The sequence below is a fragment of the Xiphophorus hellerii genome, chromosome 6, assembly GCF_003331165.1.
Source record: "Xiphophorus hellerii strain 12219 chromosome 6, Xiphophorus_hellerii-4.1, whole genome shotgun sequence".
Lineage (NCBI taxonomy): Eukaryota > Metazoa > Chordata > Actinopteri > Cyprinodontiformes > Poeciliidae > Xiphophorus > Xiphophorus hellerii.
The window spans coordinates 20,677,315-20,698,180 of record NC_045677.1 but is presented as its reverse complement, the minus strand read 5'-3'; the positions used below and the strand labels follow the sequence as shown (position 1 = coordinate 20,698,180).

Sequence of the window (20,866 nt, the reverse complement as noted above, 5' to 3'; positions counted from 1 at the left end):
CTCCAAAAATATGTAAAAAATATACAATGTATAACTTAAAATAGTGCCGTCAGATATATTTCTTGTTATAATTGATTTACTTTTGATACCAGAAAGTTTCTTTACTTCAAAGGGCATTAACACAATGGAAAAACTTGTGAAGTCAAGTAAGCACCTTTATAATGATTACGATCAACCATCAATTATCAATGGCATTCTCATAAAAAAATTTTTTCATCTAAAAGACGTTTCCTGAGGAAAACTGCTGTAAATTAAAACAAGTCAATTTGTGAAATAAGAAGTGACATATGCAAATCAATGATGGATGAGTTTAATTAATGTTACTCTCTAAAATCTTTAAATGATTATGCTTTTTATGTGTATTTGTTGCATTCCCACTGCAATCCACACCTAGATCAAAATTTTCAGGTCAATATTCTCTGCAAATGAATCTATGAACTCTTATTCCATAGAAATACGCTGTGACATCAGCCACCACTGTTGTCAACTGCTTAGATTAATCAGTGTAAAGATGAATTTAGCTGCAGCGAGTACACTATGTGCACAACTGCTAGCTGTATTTTTGGTGATTAATTTTATTATTTAAAAAAAATGTAGTGGTGTCAGTCGATCAAACTATTAACAAATATCAGAGCTGAAGTGAGAGAGGTTGTGACTTTCTTAGGACTTTATATGTCTTTATATGTGCACAATTACTGGGCAACTATTATTGTGCAGAAAAATTGTGCAAATAAATGAAAACTTTATTTGATCTAATTTCCCTTTATCATTTAAAAAACAACCCATGACCAATACACCCTTCTTTTCACAAGCCTTCCCTTCAGTGAGTCTCAGTTTTTTTGACTTGTCGTCAGTTTTATACACTAAGCACAGCATTCCAGATTATGCAGTTTAATTGTTTTCCTTCTCCTTAAAGCTCCACCTTAACAGAACTCACAAAGTCCCATAAGAGTCTAAGTCTGGTGAAGAGCCTTGTCATTATTATTTCATCTTTTAGGTCTTTACTGGTGAGTTATGCATTATAGCGCTTTGATGCTGCAACTTCTTGCATAAAATCCACTTTTTCCTGTATCACTGTCTGAAGAAATGTCTTCTAAAAACTTGCCGTACCAAATCAAATGGCAAAACTGCCTCACAAGCAGGTATTTACCTCTGTGGGTCGGATGACAATCAGTTATAAAGGTGATACAGGTGTGTTGGAGGACGGATGCATGAAAGTTGCAGGATGGTAAATCTGAAGGACTGGACTTGGGCACCCCGATGTAAAAAGTAGTCTGTAGCAGCTGTAAACCTGGATGTGTTGGCTGAAATTAGGATTTTTTTTTTTTTTTTTCGAAACTGAAGCTCAAGGTAGCGTGATCAGCCACTGTGCTTGTCGAGTTTGTTTTCACTTTCAACAAAATGAAAATACTGATCCTCCAAGGCTCTGTCTTGCAAAGTGTGACATTTGCTGTGAATTGACCCTATATAGTTTATATAAATAAACTAAATTAAATTCCAGTTAATTAGCTTTGTGTTCATCATGTAAATTGCTGATGCTAACGATTTTGTTACCACTAAAATAAACATACTGTAAGTACTACCTCTCTGCCTTGATGCTGTTTTAGAACTATGGTTTGTGGGTGGAGCGCAGAAAACTTACCCGGATGTTGCCGTTAGCAACGTCATGTAAACAGGAAGACGCGGCGAGTTTAATTTTGCTCAGCGGTGCAGCGACATTAAATATTGTCAGAAACTCGCAGCGTGTCCTTTCAGTATATTTAAATGAACGTATACGTGAGCTATTGGATTGTTCCAGTAGTTTTGATTGCTCTCTGTGGATGAGTTGGTAATAATTTGACTTCTTTTAGCCCTCGGCGACTTGTGGAAGCTACATGTCGGCTAGGCTAGGCGACTTGATTTCTGGCCTGAAGACTTTGGGGATGTTTTCGCTGATTTCAATACAGTTTTCTGCACCGTTCGCGGAGTTTGGCAGTGGTTGGCTGTTATTCCTCTTAGCTAACTTCATAATGAGCAGTTCGACAGATTGAACTGGCAAAATACTGTTACCATGGGAGATAAAGAGCTCAGCCTTATTGACAAGCAGGTGACAAGGTAACGTTGAATAACTATTGAAAACATTATTACATTATTTATTTATTTGCATTAATGCGATGTATTTCAGTATTGCATTTTAAATAAAGCATGTAGTTAAAAGCACAGTTAAATTTGAATCGTAGCACATTTTTTAGTACGGTATTAGCTAAATGCCAATTTTAAATTTGTTCAATAATAAGGTCTACTAAAAGTTAGTAAATTTGAAGAAATATAACTTGGTAGATAGTACCAAGCTAAAAAATGAAGAAAAAAAAAAATATATATATATATATCACAAATTTTATAACTCACAAATTTTCAATGTCGGCCTAACTGGCGTTAGTTTAGCCCTGATATGTCTCTTACATTTTTAAATCAGAATCCATGTAGCCCTGTTGTGCTTATCATTAATAAGTATGTGAATTTCCCCTGATCAATGGGAATTCTCATCCTTTCCTGTTTCTAAATGTGTCAAGTATTAACATGTACTTTAATAAACACTTTTGAATTCATTAAGAACAGAAGTGTGGAACTTATGCTTTGATAAGGATGTTCTCATATTTCATGTTGAATTTAAAACTACTGTCTCTATAACAAACACTTTCTCCTATTATGTGTTTTAGTGCTTGGAAAATAAAAACTGAATCAGTCAAAATTGAAATAGACATATTGAACCTGAACAAAAATGGAAATTGGGATTGGCCAGGAAATACCTTATTGGTGAAGATCTTGTTTTAAATGATATTAATCACAACCATTGGGGTTTTTAATAACCAGAGCAGGTGGGAATGCGTTGAAGAAAGTAACTAATAAAAGTGTCTATAACCAGAACCAGTGGAAATACATTGAAGAATGTAATTAAAACAAAAATCTTGTATTTGTGTAAAACACAAGGCTGACAATATGCTTGGATTAAAGTTTTATCGTACTATAACTCTGACATTGCTTCCTTCTGTGTAGTTTAAAAGATGTTCCCCTGAGTCCTGCTGTTACGTCTCTTAATCTGCACTGCAATCACATCCCGAGTATCGAGGGCCTGTCATCTGCTTGGCATTTGCACCACTTAGACCTTTCTTCCAATCGCATATGTAAGATTGAGGGTTTGAGTTCCCTCACCTCCCTCAGGACTCTGAATTTATCATCCAACTTAATCACAAAGGTTGAAGGTGAGTGTTTTTCTTTCAAATTTTCCCTTGCTAAACAAAATGTTTGAGCTCCTTACAAGTTCTTGAAGTAATTATTTTTCAATATTCCACCTTTTTCAGGATTGAATGGCCTTGTGAACTTGAAGAAATTAAATTTGTCCTACAATCAGATAAATAATGTTACAGGTGGGTTAAGTACTGCTTGTGAAGATTTCTGATCTATCTGCACTGAGTGATACATTTCATGTTAACTATTCCTCAACTCATTTGTTTCAGGTTTACTGTATCTTCATGGCACTGAGTACAAACTGAAGCACCTCAGTCTTCATGCCAACCTCATAGACAGCATCGATCATCTTCTGCAGTGCCTACTGGGGTTACAAGGCTTACGAAGCGTCACTTTAAACCAGGATGGTGGAGACAACCCCATCTGCATTGCACCAGGTTGGAAAAGAAATACTACCTTTGTACATCATTAGCTTGATGAAAATACAGAATAGGAAATATAAAAGCTTGAATAGTCTGAACAAAAAACTGAAACCTGAATAGGTAAAGAAGTAAACAAGTATTTACCATATTTATAAAAAAGAAAATCAGATAAAGAAATCAATAGTTGTTCAGTGAGCCGTCTTTTCATCCTGCCTGGGTCTGTATTTCATGCAGTGATCTAATCCAAGAAAATGTTTTAAAATAGTTATTCATGAATACATATAGCCAATATGAAGAATGTCTTCGTACAACTTTTGTGGTTGTTTTGATTTATTTTTTTAAACAGATCTTTGTCACATCTTCCACATTGAAAAGTGTTTTAATTGGACCTTTGTAGGGCTGTGCCTGTGCAATGTTAGAAAAATCTTGCAATAACAGTATTGGTTGCTATAAATTTCTCTTGTCTGTATTATTATCATTATTATTATTATTATTATTATTTGCGTGTTTCTGACACTTGGTGAGCTCTAGCACCTTAGCCACTACATTTTGGGTCCTGTGTAGACATTTACTGCTGCAAGAATCGATCCAACAGGCTTAAGATATAATTGGCATGCAGGATGTGTTTTCATGACCTTTTGGTTTTTCTTTGACCGCTTAGGATTTCTATTTTCTTAACCTCTCTATAGACTCAGTTTCTGCAATTTCAGAGCACAACAAACAAACACAAAAACCAAAATGGTGTTGTAAGCGTAACTAACGTTCATGTGAATGGAAAACTCTGCCCGCCTACAGACAATTTTTTATTTTTTACCAAAGTGGGCAGAGCAAAGACACACAGAGGGTGAGGTCAAGTGTTTAGCAGAGGGGATTAAGTGAGACTGTGGTCAAGATAAGGGAAACACTGCTGTGAACTTAGCAACTTATATCGCCATATGTGGTGATTTCAGACTCCTCTTGGGACTTTTGACAAATTTAGTAACATCTATCTGTATTATTGTGCTTTCAGAGCAGAGAAGAGACCCATTCCACTCCACGTCCACATTCCGAATGAATCACACATATACAAAGCTGAGAAGTGCTATTGATCAATGCTTCTAACCCACCATGATATGGGCTCATGTCTAAGTGAGGCAGTCTTACCTGAACGCGGGGTAGTGTCATACACGGGGTAGTGTCAACCACTCTGTATGGTTGTAACCAATAGAAAATCTCAACTGTAGTTGCCTTCAACCAGGGAGGGCCTCACTAAGACATTTTTTGGCCAAATATTGCAGAATTAAACACATTTTAATGAAAAAGACGCAAAGAACAGGTGATTTAAGGTTTACTTACTCCTTGAAAGGTCTGAAGTTTAATTTAAAAATACATCATTTCATTATTATCCACAGTGGTGTTCTATAATTGCCAGCAGTCTTTTAGGTTTTATTTACATTGTGTGGAACAGAAGTACAGATACATAGCTGGTAAAATTTTCTTAGTCTGTTTGGAAGTATAAAAAAAATATGATTCACATCATAGTTGTTGCAACAGCTCACAGTGTGCATAAGAATATTGACTGTGAGGAGGATCATATAGACTGTACAAATTATTAATGCGAAGTACTGGAAAAATGTTATCCAGTGATGTGAGCTAGACAGTCAAAGTCGGTGTTTATGTAATATTTGTGCTGCTGTTAGTTTTGTTGAAAGCCTCGGAGAAAGTAGTTTTTGTAAACATGCTGGAGGTTTGTGTACTGTTTTCTGAAAAGAACAAGAAAAGTTCAGCCTAAGGACTAGATTGTTCCTTTTCTTCCCTTCTCTGCCCTCCCAGCTGTTGTGGTAAATGTTATTGAAGGCTTGCACTGCTACCAAGACATATTTTTATTTTGCTTTTCTTCTATTTAAAAACTGTGTTTTTTTAATCTCATTATTAAAAAAATATGAAATCTAAAAAACAAGAGCATGACCTTGCCAAATTACCCCATTTTGTGTGAATTTAATTTCCTATATTAATCATAAGTATTTTTTTTTGTTGTTTTCCGAGTGAATTAAAAGTTCTATATAACCAAATATTAACGTGATTTTATCCATACCTGTGGTACAAATTTGATCAGTTGATTAGTATTATAGTGTGATAGCTTTAAACAGATTAGTATTAATCTTTTTTTCATTTAATAAGCTCATCTGAGTTTAAGTCATTATAAAACTGATTATTAACTAAAGTCTGTTGTCTCTGTTTCTTTTCAGCTCTGTCTTTGTTATTTAGGTTGACAGACATTTTAATATTCAAAGTCTTCCAGTTAAGTTTTTCTCTGCTCATGATTAATTTACAGCTGGCATCAATAAAATGAGCTGTTTTCATTTTCATGAAAAGATATTGTTAACTTGCGTCCTTATCTGACTTTGTATACATATAATCTCATTCAAGACATTCTCCTGTTACACAAGCCACATAAGTTGTGCAAATCAGGATATGAAATAGATAAAATATGTTTGGAGGTCAGACTTCAATATATTTAAGATATTAACAGTTGTTTAATGTTTTTTATTTTTATTTTATCATAACGGTATACAGGTTTTTCTAATGCAACTGTGTTTCTGCTTTATTGCAGAATACTGGGAAATTGTTATGGAGTCGTTGCCACAGATTTCTGTCCTGGATGGCCTGGACCGACTCAGACATCCTTCGTCTCCAGGTATAAGCAGTGACATCCCCGGGCTGGATGACTATGTGGACTTTTTGCTTTCCTCCGATACAAGCCACGGTGAAGCGGTAATCTGTCATTTTATTCCACTGTTACTTATTTGTACTTCATTTTGCTGACAGTGCTGATAGATGACACTCTAGGGTTCCAGGCAAAGCCGACTGCAATATACACATTCTGTCTTGTGTCGTGAAAAGCCATAAAAATTAAATTTGTGCCTAAAGCAAACTTGAAACCCTAAATACAAATATAATTGCAGGTTAGGGGTGCTGTCACCACGCCACGCATCGACAAGGCACTAACTCAGTTTCGGCAGCAGATCGCCTCAGAAAAAACAACAGACCCAGCCACAGGTCCAGTCACCCAACCAGTCCGTCAGAACTCCCAACCAATTTGTCCCACTGTTACTGTTTCACCTGACCCCATCAATGAAGAGCGCATCAGGAAGCTGGAGCACCAGGTGTCGCAGCTCATCCAGCAGGTAACATTAAGACTCATTAAGAAGTATTTTTGCATATTAGACTTTACTGATGGTTCAAACACTGGCATGATTTATCAAGGCTGTATCCCAGCTCAATATGTTATCCAGCTGTGTGGAAATATTTTAGGATTTCACATATTAACTTATAAATCAAACAGTATTTTGCGAAAGTATGCATACCATTCAACGTTGGAATTTTACATTAGAAACCAACACAAAGAAGTGCATAATTGTGAAGGGTAGTAAGGAGACATTCTAAATGATTTCACATTTTTTATGAAAAAAAAAATTAAAAAGTGTGGCATTCCATATATTTACTCCCCTTGAGCCAATACATTGCAGTCAACTTTTATTGCAAGCAACATATGCTTCACATATCTAGAGGCTTAAATCTTTGCCCTTCCTCCTTTTAGCTGAAGCTCAGTCAGCTTAAGTATGGATTTTTTATATGGAAGAAGTGTAGGAACCCTGATTTGATTGCGATAATTTACACCATTCCATTATACTGTAAGTCTGGCATTTTGTTTAATGTTATCTTGTTGGAAGGTGAAGTCTCTTTTTAGCCTCCAACAAATATTTTCCAGGTTTGCCCTGTTTTTAGCTCCATTCGTCTTGTCGTCAGCTCTGACACACTTCCTTGACCTTGCAAAGCAAAAATATTGCCAAAGCATGATGCTGCCACCACTATGTTACACTGTGGTGATGGTGTGTTCAGGGTCATGTGCAATGTTAGTCCAGGCCACAAACTATTTTTTTAAAATTAGGGCAAAAAAAATGCTTTGTTTTTATCTGCCCAGTGTCTGCTGACTGCTTCTCTAGTTAAAAATGCCCCCTTAAGGCCAGCTTAGGTTGATTGTAGTTTTTCAGTTATGCCATGTTCTTTAATTTTTTGGATGTTCAGACATCTCTAACGCTTCATCCCTTACCAGTCTACTTTGTTTCTTGGTATTCATGACGTTTTTGTTTATCGATTTGAGGCGTCTATCAAACCCCTGAGTCCTTGACAGCGCAGCTGTATCTATGCTGAGATTATATAACACAGACATATTGTCTTTTGATGGCAGTTGGTTGCACTGGATTTTGGAGAATCAAGGACAGAATACAAATGCAAGCCTAACTTTTTAGACTTAAAATAAAAATCCGAATTAGTGTAACAGTTATGCACTAATTTGTGTTGGTCTACCGTCATAAAATATAAATAAAATACATTGAAATCTGTTGTCCTAATGTCTGTCACTTAATCAGAATCCTCTCTCTGTGTCTCTACCCAACATGTATATTTTCTCTATATTTGCAAAGGCCCCTGCAGGTGAAAGAGTAGGTATCTTTACTTATGCTCAGACGAAGGTACGCAAAGCCAAGAGGGACACAGACCAGACATCAGAAAGCGAATGTGACGGGAAAGAAAACAAAAAACACACAAGAATTTCCAAATTCCATAACACGACGACGACAAGCACGACCACCCAGGAGTCCAAGAGCACCAGATCAGACAGGTGAGGCTGTGCTTTAACAGATTCATAGATCTTTGATTTTTTTTTGTAGTGGAGATATTTTATTTTTCTGATATTTAAATAAATATTTTGTGCATATGAAACATCTTAATCACCTGTGGAAAGTCCATGGAAATGTAGGAGTAGTTATTTTAAACATTTGCATCTTTAATAGTCATATACAATGCAGATGAGGTTATTATCTTACTATGTTTTGACTTCAATAATCAGTTACCTTGATAACAGAGGATATCCTTTTACAACTAAAACCAGGAGAATGATGTTTATTTTTTAATGACTCATCACATCACTTCCATCATTAATAACGAGGCTTTCCTGTTGTCCTCCCTCATCTCTCTCCATCAGTTGCTGACGACTTGTGCGCCATATTCTGCAGGCTCAAATCTGTCCACTCTACAGCTCCAATTTTACTCATATTTTACATTTGTGTAATGCATGCTAGGATTTTAAGCTTTGACTCCAGACATTCTCTGGAGATCTGCTCTGCTTTAGTTCTAGAGCCACTTCAATTCCTGTGTTTTGTTTTGTTTTTATTTGTAGCGATCAGGAGAATCGTAAACTGAACATGTCAAAGTCTGCTGTGGGGACCAGAAGAAAGGCTGCTGGAGCCAGAGCTGCACAGTCCATTTCTCAAACCTGGAAGCGACCTCTGAGAGCAGTTAAGACCTCTGGCGGTGTAACAGTCAAGTCCTCTCAAGAAGAAGAAACCTATAGGGTATGTTCTGCATGGTTCATCTGTTTGGATGAATGCTATCATTTTTTAGTAAGTGAATATATTGTAAAAACACAATAAGAAAATAAAGACTAAAGAATATGTCTCCTGAAGAAAACAAAAACAAATTGTCCTATTTTGTTCTTACTTTTGCTCAGAAACCTAATAAAAACCCAGCTATATTTGTAGCAGCAAAGTCCAATATCTGCTTGGTTATTACACTTTTAAAAAAAAAAAACAATGATCCAAACATATTTGTGGTTTCTGTTGCCAAAGAGCTGTATCTTTAGGTTATCTGTCCTGAGCACAATATTGCAAACATCCTGATCAGATTTCATCAGAGCTCTAGCTGTGACTTATCAGATGGTTGCTCTGAACCACTGCAAAAATAGTTTATGAACTTCTAACTTTTAAATTGAGGGAAACTGCAGCTACCAAACTACTTTTCTGTAAATTAGAATGTCATTGAAAATGTAATTTCTCTCAATAATTTAATTGAAAAATAAAAGTTTTGATTAATTCATTACTCAGAGCGATGTATTTTATATTTGCAAATAATTAAAACCTTTAAATTCATTTTCTCTGAAAATTATGATGATCACTATATGTCTGTTTGCTCTACTTCGTTTTATGAATTTAACATTTTTATTTTGCAATTTTATCTTAATAGTTTTATCCAATATGTTAATCTCTCCCATAGCTATAAGAATGTCTTTGACTCTGTATAAACCTTTACTCTTGACTTTTCTCAAACTCCATTGTTTATTTTATATTTGAGTAGATTCTCTAGTTGCATTCCACACCTTTTGAATCTCCCTCAAACACTTGAATGGACTTTGCTTCACATTCGTCTCTAGGCTGTGGGAATACTTCTTGCGAGTGCATCCTTTTCTACTACATTTTTCCTTCCTCTCAATTTTCCAGTCACATCCTTGGATACAACAATCTGTAAAGAGGGAGCTTCTTTAGCAACTTACCCTCGAGGAGGATGTCAGTGAATGTCTGCTGGTGATAGAATGCCACTTGTGCGAAAAGTGCACCTGAGAAAGTTTCTAGCCACTAAATATTCCACAGTGAACTTTTGATGATTCTACAACAGAGTGGAAGTGTTTCTGAAAGGACTTCCAGCTATGAAGATTTAGGCCATTCAGAATCATAGCGTACATAGTCAATAGCTACAGACCTCCAAACTTTATGTGACCTGTAGATTAGCTCAAGAACAGAGCAGAGAGATTCATAGGAATGGGTTTCATGGTTGAGAAACTTCTGCCAAGCTTTATATCATAATCATAGAGTGCAGTGCAAATAATTGAATGCAGTAGAGTAAAATTGCCCTACCACCTGACTCCAGAGCAGTGGTAGTTCTGGGGACATTTACACTTAACCTGCATTATGTGAAGTGTAAAGTTTAGTTCTTGCATTCTCACTAAAACCAGGAAGACAGAGCACATCACACCACTTCTAAAGTCCTTTCACTGGACCCCTGTAGCTCACAGATTAGACTTTAAAATACTGTTTTTAGTTTATAAATCAGACACTGACAAGTCAAGTCTTCTCATCCAGCATCAGTGCCTGACCTCATAAATAGAAAGAGTAATAACAACTTCCCAGAAGAGCTAAGGGTGTTAAAAGGTGGGCCACCATTACATTCAAGTCAATTGCCTGAGAATGAGATGCCACTAAGACTCATATGTTCATGAAGGAAATTGAGCGGATTCTGCTTATGGTGTAAATAATTTTGTGTGTAAATGGTCTGCATTTGTATAGCACTTTATCAAGACCAGGGACTTTAAAGTGCTTTACACTACATCCAGTCATTCACACATGTATACACACCCCCAGCACTGATGGTGGTGAGCTATACAGTAACCACAGCTGCCCTGGGGCAGACTGACAGAAGTGAGGATGCCATCCAACCGGCGCCACCGGCCCTCTGACCACCAGCAGCAGGCGGAGTGGGGAAAGTATCTTGCCCAAGGGCACAACAGCAAAGTGACTGAAACAGATGGACACTTTTTTTTTTAATGACGGAAATAAATGTTGAAATAAATAAGGTTTTTATAATGCTCTAATTTATTGATATATACTTATTTTTGTGTCACTTAAAGGAGCATTTCACAAACCAAAATTTTGTCCCTTTTGTTTCAGTGTCTTCATTTCTCAACCAACAACAGTAGAAATCTGAAGCAGCATATATAGAAACCCCCTCCTATCCCAGTGACAGACTGAAGGGCTAAAATTGGTGGTGCTCCTCTTTACTCAGTGGGGAGGGGAGTGTCTATGTGTCCAAATGTCTTTAGGCAAGACGACATGAGATAGTTAAAAATAAATAAATAAATGAAAAATATATATGTTGGATACAAAAGTGGCAGTGGTTGTGTGAATGTGGGAGTTAGAGAGACATGGTAAGGCACTAAACAATGAGATATAAGTGCACACTTATTCAGATCACCCAGACTCTTTTTTTCTTTAATTGTGCTGCTCAGATAATCATGGAGGAGCGCGATCAGGAAATGGAGAGGCGTTGGAAGGCAGAACAAGCTGTGAGGAAGCTGACAGAGGAGCTGAAATGCCTGCAGACAAAAGTCAGCGAGGAAAAAGACCTTCAGAGTATGGCCCTGCACACCACAGACAGGTAGGAGGGAGGCGCAGGTGGACATGAAGGCTCTGCACACAAACAGCAGCACAAAAACAAAATTTAAAATGAAATGAGGAAAACTAAGCAGAACTTGCATTGTGATCCTATAAAGATGATTTATTGTCCATCCATCCATGTTATTTTTACTGCTGTGATAAAGTGTTTTTCCCTTATAGATTTTTTTAATATAAAGGGGTTCACTTCAGCGCTTCAGATATTCAAACTAATTGGATAAAGACTAGCCCGAGTGATTAGAAAAATGTAAATTTTCAAATGATGTCTTTATCCATGAGGAGAAAAAATAGCCTTATTGAGACAAGTTATTATTCCCAATAAATGGGGAATAATAACTTCCCTATTAGTTATTATTCTAATCCTAATAAGTCCTCCTTCCATTCTTAGCAGAAGGAATGGCAGGCATTTGTTATGAACCTCCTCTTCCAAAAGGTTTCAATTTTGTCTCGTTATTTTGCTAAAACTCTTTGGAATCATCAATATTTTTCTGACAAATGTAAGATGGGCCTTTTCATATTTTGTTGTCACCAGTAGTTTTGCTCATCCTTTTTCTTATTAAATTTTGATCTCCTGAACTGCATGACGCTTGCAGTGTTTTGGGACATCATGATTGAATCACTGATGTGCCCCTGCTTCTCTTGGCTGACCGGCTTCTCCTGGGAAGCTTCATCACTGCTAGATTGTTTTCTCCAGTTATAGGTTATAGCTCTGTTTGGTTCGCTGGTGTCTCAAAGTAGTAGAAATGGCTTCATTACCCTTTCCTGACTGATTGAAGTCATTGACTTTCAGATTGTGTTTTGCTGATGTGTTTGCATTGGTATGTTTCAGTCATCAGAGATGTTCTATCTAAATCATTTACTATATGTGCATGTGTGGTACTAATCAATCTGTGAAATTGAGTTTAGCTTTCCAAAAAACAGTTGTTGAATGAAGGTTAATTTATGATCTTACAAGTGGCGGCAGGTTGGACCGGATGGCATTTTTCCCTTAATGAATGAAATAATCAATTAAAAACAGTTTATTCAATGTATAAAATTAAAATGAGGGAAAAATAGAAAGAATCTTTAAGGGAGCAGAAACTATTTAACAGCATGGTATATTCTCCAGTTCTAATTTCAGGTGTTGTTTCAGGTGCTGTGTGTGTTGTGTCTCCTCTGCACAAACAGGCATCGCTGTCTGGAGCATTTTCCTTGTTTGCATCGTTTTCCCATTTACATAAATTTGCATGATGGTGTAATTATGGGTTTGTGGCATGTATATGTCAGCAGTATTACACAAATCAGTCTCAGCTGTCACTATGTAACAACAAACACAGCTGTTCCTGTCACTATTGACACTCTTCAACAGACAGATTACCAAGTGGTGACTCATCAGTTCTGAGATCCGTTTGCTGAGTACGAGATTTTGGAGGCATTTTATTTACATTACGCATTTCCTTCCCTCAGTTATTTATAGCTTACATTTCACCTCCATCATATATATTTGTTCATTTCCAAATTTTGAGTCAAATTGTTTGTTTTTCTAACCTAATTTCAACCCAGATAAATTATAAACTCAGCTTGTAACTCTTGGTGTTCTGCACCAACCAGACTGAAGGAGCTGCTGCTGAAAGAGAGATCGGGACGCTCTGAGCTGCAGGCTCGTGTTGAGGAGCTGGAGACAAGGTGTCAGTCTCTTAGCCGGCAGCTGGAGCAGACCCGGAGCAGTGAGGAACAACACAGGGCTGCGCTGCGAAGACTGGAGGAAAGCGTCTCCCATGGAGACGCTCTCAGGGCTCGCCAGCAGGCTGAGGAGGTACACATTCTCTATAGGAGGGCTTGTTGAGTGACTATAGCATTATTTTGATGTTTTTTGTGTGACTATAAGTGTGAAGTGGAAGAAAAATGATAAAAAGTCTTAAAAAATAAAAACCAGAAAATTGTAGCTTGCATTGATATCAGGCCATGTGTATCAATGCTTTGTAAATCCATCTTGAACTGTAATGACAGAAAATGCTGCATACATGTTTGACTTTTTATTTCCCACCCAAAGCGTTAGATACAGTCCGAAGGCAAAAAAATTGTGTGATCTGAATGAGTCCATCCTCAAGCGTTTTGTTGCTCTGTTGCATCTTGGTGTGCATGATGCTGCTTCTTCACTTATATTCTCTAATGAACAGAACAGCTGGATTAATACTGATTTACAGTGTTTTATTTATAAACCTGATTTCTGAAGGTAGTTTGTTGCTCTGGGTTTTATTTGGGGGGTATTTAAATACAAATGCATAAACAATGTTTATTTTTTCTTATTTGTAAAATGTTCAATAGCATGTATTCTTATTATACTAACTTAACAACTATTTTCCGCTTTGTATTGGCCTGTCACATAAAATCTTGATAGGCTGAAGTTTGTGTTTGTACTGAAAGAGAATGTAAAATACTTCAGTACATCTGAATACTGTACGCTAAACTGTTTATTCTTATTATACACGTAAGGCATTTCATCAAATTAGAGCACAAAGTGAATGAAAATGTAGAAATTAAAATAATTCACCGGATGCTACAAAACTCCTCAGATGAAACGTCACCAGGAGCTGGAGAACAAGGCAGCAGCTCTGAAGAGGGAGCTGGACATCCAGAGAGTTTCTGTCCAACAACACAAAGACAAACTACAGCAGCTGCATGAACTGCTAGCATCCAGGGAGCAGGAGCACAGGTACACCTGATGGAAACATTATATCTAGTTTCTCACTTTTAAAATTGCTTATTTAAAAACACACACACCAAAAAATTCCTATTTATATCCTGCAAACATAACCACAATTCATATTTGTGCAAAAATATCTCTAGAAAAAAAAGCTATTGTAAACCTTTTCCGTTTGTCCATTTCTGATCAGGAAACAGTCAGAAAATGATTTGCAGCCTCATGTTGAGTTTTTGCTTCTGCATAATAACACCAGCATTATCTGCAACATTAATTGCAACTTTCTGGTAATTGACTAATATATATGGAGAAGGGTAGTGGTCCTAAAATGGATCATTGTGATACACCTGTGATACAACGTTGAAAAAATAATCTTTAACACATTACTCTTTTTTTAATATAGGAACAAAGCCGATGAAGGGTTATGATGAAGTTGAAAATATATCTGATAAATCAATAAATTTGATGGTTTTTGGATGTGTTTTTAGGTTCTTTTAGCTAAACGTAAAACACATGATAATATTCTTATGTTAAGGATTTTGTTGTGATGCATACATGTCAATATTGCCTTCCGATTCTCATCTTCCATCAGAAAACAGCTGGAGCTGCGGCTGCAGCCCGGCGGGGCAGATTTCCAGCAGGCGGTGTCAAAGGAAGTAGCAGCAGTGGAACAGAGACATCAGCAGAGGGAGGCGGAGCTGCAGGAGAAGCTGGCAGAGGGCAGGAAGCTGTACGCTGCTCTGGAGGACGAGTTCCGTATGGCGCTAACCATCGAGGCAAATCGCTTCTCCGAGGTCTGGTCTTACTAAGATGCCATAATGCATACAACATTTTTGATCAAATTAACCTGGTGATTTTCAGCAGTTATAGTCATTAGCCTGCAACCTATTTGCTTCATGTAATTGAAAAGGGATACCTGTTATCATTAATATGATTTTTTTAAATTTTTCCTGAAAATGGAGTGGACTTACTGGTTTAATTTTACTTAAGGAATCCTTAGTCCCATTGTAAGTATGATGGACATAAGTTTTTCTTTCTTCTAAAAGAGTATGGGCGCACTGATTGCAGTTCTCTGACCGATTGCTGATCACAAATCCTAAAAAGCCTGACCTGCCGATTCCGATTTTGGCCGATACCAATTTTTCTGGTCTGAAATGTTGCTAAATATAGCAAGAAAGTTGCTGAGTTGTCAACAGGTGGGATAACAATTGTTAACTGCAAAAGTGCAGTCATGACCTGGTGGACCGGTCTGTCAGTCAGACCTCTCTCACAGGAGAGGACTCTGGTCGAGTTTTAGAAATTTGCTGAGGTAGGTTATGGGATAAGATCACCCAAATCTACAGCTCTTCCTAAATTAAGGAAATCAGTGTCAAGTAAATGGTGCACTTCTAATTGTGAGTTCTTCATTCATAATAAACTATGTTCTAAATTGGTTTATACAGTTTAAGCGGATGTTTATGGACATCATTCCTAAAGTACAAACGTTTTTTCTCAATTTTAGATGATAAATTAGACTACACTGCTCCTGTTCTAGGTTTGAGGCGGTTGCCAAAATTATTTCTATTTTTTGAATTCTGCAATAATGACAGGCGTTTTTCTTTTACTTCCTATAAATTAAAAAAAAAATTACCTGTATAAAGTGTTTAAGAATTTGGGAAAAGCCCAGATGATGCTATCTTGGCTTTGTAAGATTCTGATTGGTTAGTTCCAAACATTTGACTTAATTGGAGGTACATGTGGGGCTGAGGTTTTAACTAAACACTGAATCAGTAAATAAAAAACATCAGACATGAGATTAAGCCTTGGATATAAAACGGAAAAGTTTAGTCTGATTTACTATCACTTCTATATTAAACGATTTGGGTCTGCACTAGTATGGTTTAAAAAATTTGTAACAAAAAGAGAATAACCTTTTGTCATGTTTCTTTTTATTAAGTAATTAGTTGTTCACAAGAGGTGGATGAAGAGTCTTCAGTAATTTAAACCTGCAGTCCTGATGAACAGCCTTACTATAACTGGTGAAAAAGACACCAGTGATCACTCCACCTGAAGCAGTGGCTTATCCCCAAAATGTGTTTTATTTGAAAGTAATTATTGTAGCAGCATATTTGAAATAATCTCATGTATAAAAAAGGGAACTTGCATGGAATAATGAAAAAAGCTGGAATATTGCTAGAGCCTTTATACTGTCCTGAATTTTAGACATTTTCTGTCTTAAACTGTAAATTATTACTTGGCTTTTTTAAAGTGAGTGAACTGTACTGACCTCAGTTTTTAAAGATTGGAGATAAAAGCTCAGACTCAGTTGGGTTCATTTGTTTCAGGACAAGTAGTCTTTGATTGCCACTGGAGGGAAGCTTTACAGAAGGACCATATTTGAATCAGTTCATACTTTTATTCAGGCTCTGAACAAAATGCAATCTTTTTTTCCTGATTGCCACCACTTGCACAATTTTGTCCTTGACGTCACTCAAGCTATTCACCTTCAAGAAACGTCTGAATGAGAAACAGATTGCTGGATGCATTTCTGAAACATTGCTTTGTGTCAAATCAATGAATGTAGAAACTGCTTTTTCCGGGCACAAGTTGAGACTTATGATGAAATGTCAAGTCTGGCAAAGATTAAATAAAAACTTCTCTGATATTTAAACGCTCAACTTTTTCTTCTGCAGGTGAAGGAGGCTTGTGATCATATGACTGCAGAGCTGATGGAGCTCAAGACGAGCCTTGCTCAGACCCAGCAAAAGGAGAAGAAATCAGGCGCTCTGGTGCAGGAACTCACCGCAATGGTGAAAGAACAGAAGACCCGAATCTCTGAGCTCATCAAAGCCAAGAAAGATGCTGTTGCTGAGCTCAAGGTGTGAAGCAAATATTTGATTTTTATTTTCAGATAACATCATTACCTGATTAGGATTTAAATATTACGTGTTGGACAAGCAGGATAGCATTATCTGGCCCCTTTTCAAAACCTGTCTCATCTAGGAAATGTAGTACTTTCAGATATAATAAATCCTGAATGATCCTGCTGCTTTACCATCTGCAAGTCTTAAAAAGATTGATAGTGATCATTAATCCAGTCTGTCTGTTCCTCTGCCAGAACCGTGTGCATTACCTGGAAGCAGAGGGAGAGCAAAGCCAGCGTTTAGGGCTGCAGCTCGAGATGCTGAAGAAAGAAAAGGCACGGCTTGTGTCTCAGCTCACAGCTCAGGAGTCGGTCATTGACGGCCTTGCGGGCTGAGAGGAGGATTTGGGGCCAGGAGCTGGCTCAGCAGGGTGAGGGAGATCCAGGGAAAACCTGGAATGCATTTCACTTGACAGTGAAGACAATGAAATACACTTTTAGGCTTTATATACCTGTAAATCCACAACAAAAAAGCTTGTAGAGCTAATATGAAGGTTTGACAGTAACTTTGCCATCTAGTGGTTATTTTGGGTATTGGCAACTACAAGGCAAAGAAAGACAATTTCTTTTAAGGCATTTTTTACATACAGTACCACAGTCATACCATGTTCTTTTTGTATTTTGCATTTAAGAAGGCAATATAGCTACTAGCCTGCATACCACAAATATGGCCTTTATATAAGCAATTTAAAGGGGGTTTGAGGGACATAATGTAAAATAGACTTTTTTGAGCTTTGCATTATGTTATACCGGCATTCCCTCATCAAAAACATACCTGGAATGTTGCTTTGATTCTTTCCTACATGCTTGAGGAATCCTTGAATCTCACATAGCAGCCATTATGGGATGTCTCAGCAATTTCTCCCTCAAAGCTTCTCCCTGTCACCAGACCAGCTGCTGTCACCAGACGAGCTTCCGCTTCACAGAACACCCCTCGCCATGCCTTCCCCGCTCAGCTCCTTCAGACTAGTAGCAGCCCCAACTTCCAAACACCTGGTGGAACTGTGCATCTGCTGAGCTTATCATACGAAGTATTTCTCAGTCAAACGGTTGTATAATATAGTAGAGGAGCACTGTTTAAGATGTGCTGACGGTTGGAAAGAGCAGTAGCTTTCTAAAGAGACAGAGGCCCAATTACAAGGCATGGAATTAGGAAGTCTATTTTCTTTCAAGTCATATAGTTAGTTGATCGTGCTATAAATTGGATCTATGTGCCTGGTCAAATGATACTAAAACTTTTTGGCCTGCCACCTCACAAGTATGTTCTACTCTATGTTAGTCTATCACAAATCAGTGTCCACCAAGCAAAACAATATAAGCAAAGTAATATGAGAGATATAATTCAATTTCTGCTTGTCCCTATTTCTCTCTCCCAGGTGCGTCGTTGGCTCAGGATCGTGGACGTTTGGAGGCCAGGATAGAGGTGCTGACTGCTGAGATGGAGACTCAGAGAAAACAGAACGACAGAGACCACGATGCCCTTAGAATCAAAGCCAAAATCGTGGATGACCAGACTGAGACCATTCGCAAACTAAAAGAGGTGCTTTGATATTTACTAAAATCTCTACTCTTCCAGCAGATTTTTCACATTCCAGTTATTTATCTCATCTCTTTGAGAAGCGTGAGAAAAATAACATCGTATTTGACGCAGAATAGCCTTAAGCAAGAGACTCTGGCTCTGTTGTCATCCATTGCCTTCCTGCTGTTCAGTCATTGCAGGAGCGTGACGATCTGATCCGCAGGTTGAAGGAGGAGGCTGTGCAGACCCAAATAAAGTTTCAGCAGCAGCTGGAGGGTGAAACAAGCCAGCAGGCCTGAGCTGAAAGAGCAGCTGGTACATCTTAGCCTGCGTAAAGAGGAGCTGAAGCAGCAGCTGGAAGATAAGGAAGCAGAGCTGGAGGATGTCAAAAGAATTTACAGGCAAATCTAAATAAGGAGAATGTGTGTCTGATAACATGCTTAAAAATGAGGTGAAATACAAAGAATTTGATCAGATTTAGATGAAAACAACATTGTATGCAAGTAGTTTCTCTCCTCTCTTCTGCTGAAATACAGATTTCATGATAAATGTTTCAAATTATTTTTGCTTCTTGTGTTAGATACAGGGATATCTGTTTTGTAATTTGTGTCTGAAACCAGACCTGTTTTCTATGCATCTCATCCTTCATTAGTGATTCAAACAAGAAGTGGCAGGAGAAGGCAGAGCTGCTAACTCGACTTGAAAGCCAAGTGAAGCGTATGAAGGAAAATTTTGATTCCAAGGAGCGCCTGCTACTGGAAGAAAGAGAGAAAGCATCAGAGGCACACAAGTAACTTCAGCAGATTTCTGTTCTGTTGTTCTGAAGCACTTTTAACATGATGTTTCTGCATTTGTTGCCAGACGTTACACATCTTTGCAATAACTTGCTGTTAACACAAAATGTAATAAAAAACTATTTTCTCAATCACTTTTATTCTATTACGAATAACTTTATTTTTTCCAGCAGAATCAGTTTCTGCTGGAAAGAAGATAGTGAATATTATTACACGAAACATAACATTGTATTTGACGCAGAATAGCCTTAAGCAAGAGACAACTGCACTAGAAAGTTGAACACTTGTTTCATATTAAACATTAAGTCTTCCACATAAATAACTTGCTTCATTTGGTATTGCCTCTTATGCAGAGCTGCAGTGGACAAGTTGCGCTGTGTGGATGATGCTTTTCGTCGGCAGCTGGAGTCTGTCCAGGCCGCACATCAAGCCGAGCTGCTGCAGCTGTCTAATGAAAAGCAAAAACACATAGAACAAGCTAGTCTAAAGGTAAAATATGGATTTTATTTCTTCATAAATTGTTTGTCTTCAAGGTGGAAAGAACAAGAGCTACAGCATGCTATTTTTGTGTGTGAAAGACAGACACACAAGCTGATACAATTCTTTAAATGTAACAATTTCTCTGGATCATATCAGTGTCATATTTATATTCTAAAAAACCAATGATATATTTTAAAAGATATGTTATGTTTGTCAGCAGTTGATCTTTTTTTAACATTTAAGATTTTTTTCTTCTGTATAAAACACTCAAATTCTAAATGTTTCTGATTATGCTGTGAAAGTAAAATATTAAAACTACACATACTTAAAATTTTTCAAAGGTGATAATAATTTATTAGGATGCTGTAGGTACAATAATTTTATGCACATGTCAGCATTTGTTTTGCTGTTAAGTTTCATCAGATGCTGTAACACAGATTGTCATTCCATCATCTTATTGTCTTCAGCCATGCTGAAAATAAAAAGTAAATCAGGGAAGCTATAGTACAAAGAACTGTAATATAGTTTTATTTTGTAATTGTCTATCTGTGATTTTTTTTTTCCATTTAGGTATATGAAGTAGAGGAAGAAATGCGTCAACTCCTGGAGGAGACGGAGGCCAGCAAGAAAGTCATGGAGGAAAAAATGAAGCGCCTTACAAATGTGCTAAAAGACTTTTAACACATAAAATGTCAACAACATGACCACCGGACAGTTTTTATGCTGAATTTATTTTTACAGATGCAACTGTATTTTTTTTAAAATTGTAAATATCCATATATTTTTAAAATTG

General features: G+C 37.2%; 1 protein-coding gene across 1 annotated transcript; it reads left to right on the top strand.

Moving 5' to 3' along the window:
- Positions 1–1,677: 1,677 nt before the first annotated feature.
- lrrcc1 (leucine rich repeat and coiled-coil centrosomal protein 1) lies at positions 1,678–20,830 on the top strand. The gene is given in 21 exon segments (XM_032566353.1): positions 1,678–2,094; positions 3,037–3,242; positions 3,342–3,407; positions 3,498–3,665; positions 6,244–6,404; positions 6,596–6,817; positions 8,117–8,313; positions 8,872–9,046; positions 11,530–11,678; positions 13,286–13,490; positions 14,251–14,390; positions 14,971–15,172; positions 17,051–17,236; positions 17,476–17,604; positions 17,606–17,651; positions 18,657–18,820; positions 18,991–19,089; positions 19,091–19,200; positions 19,452–19,589; positions 19,947–20,082; positions 20,644–20,830. Coding segments are annotated over 21 exon segments (3,054 nt in total). The 5' UTR covers positions 1,678–2,050; the 3' UTR covers positions 20,755–20,830.
- Positions 20,831–20,866: the final 36 nt, after the last annotated feature.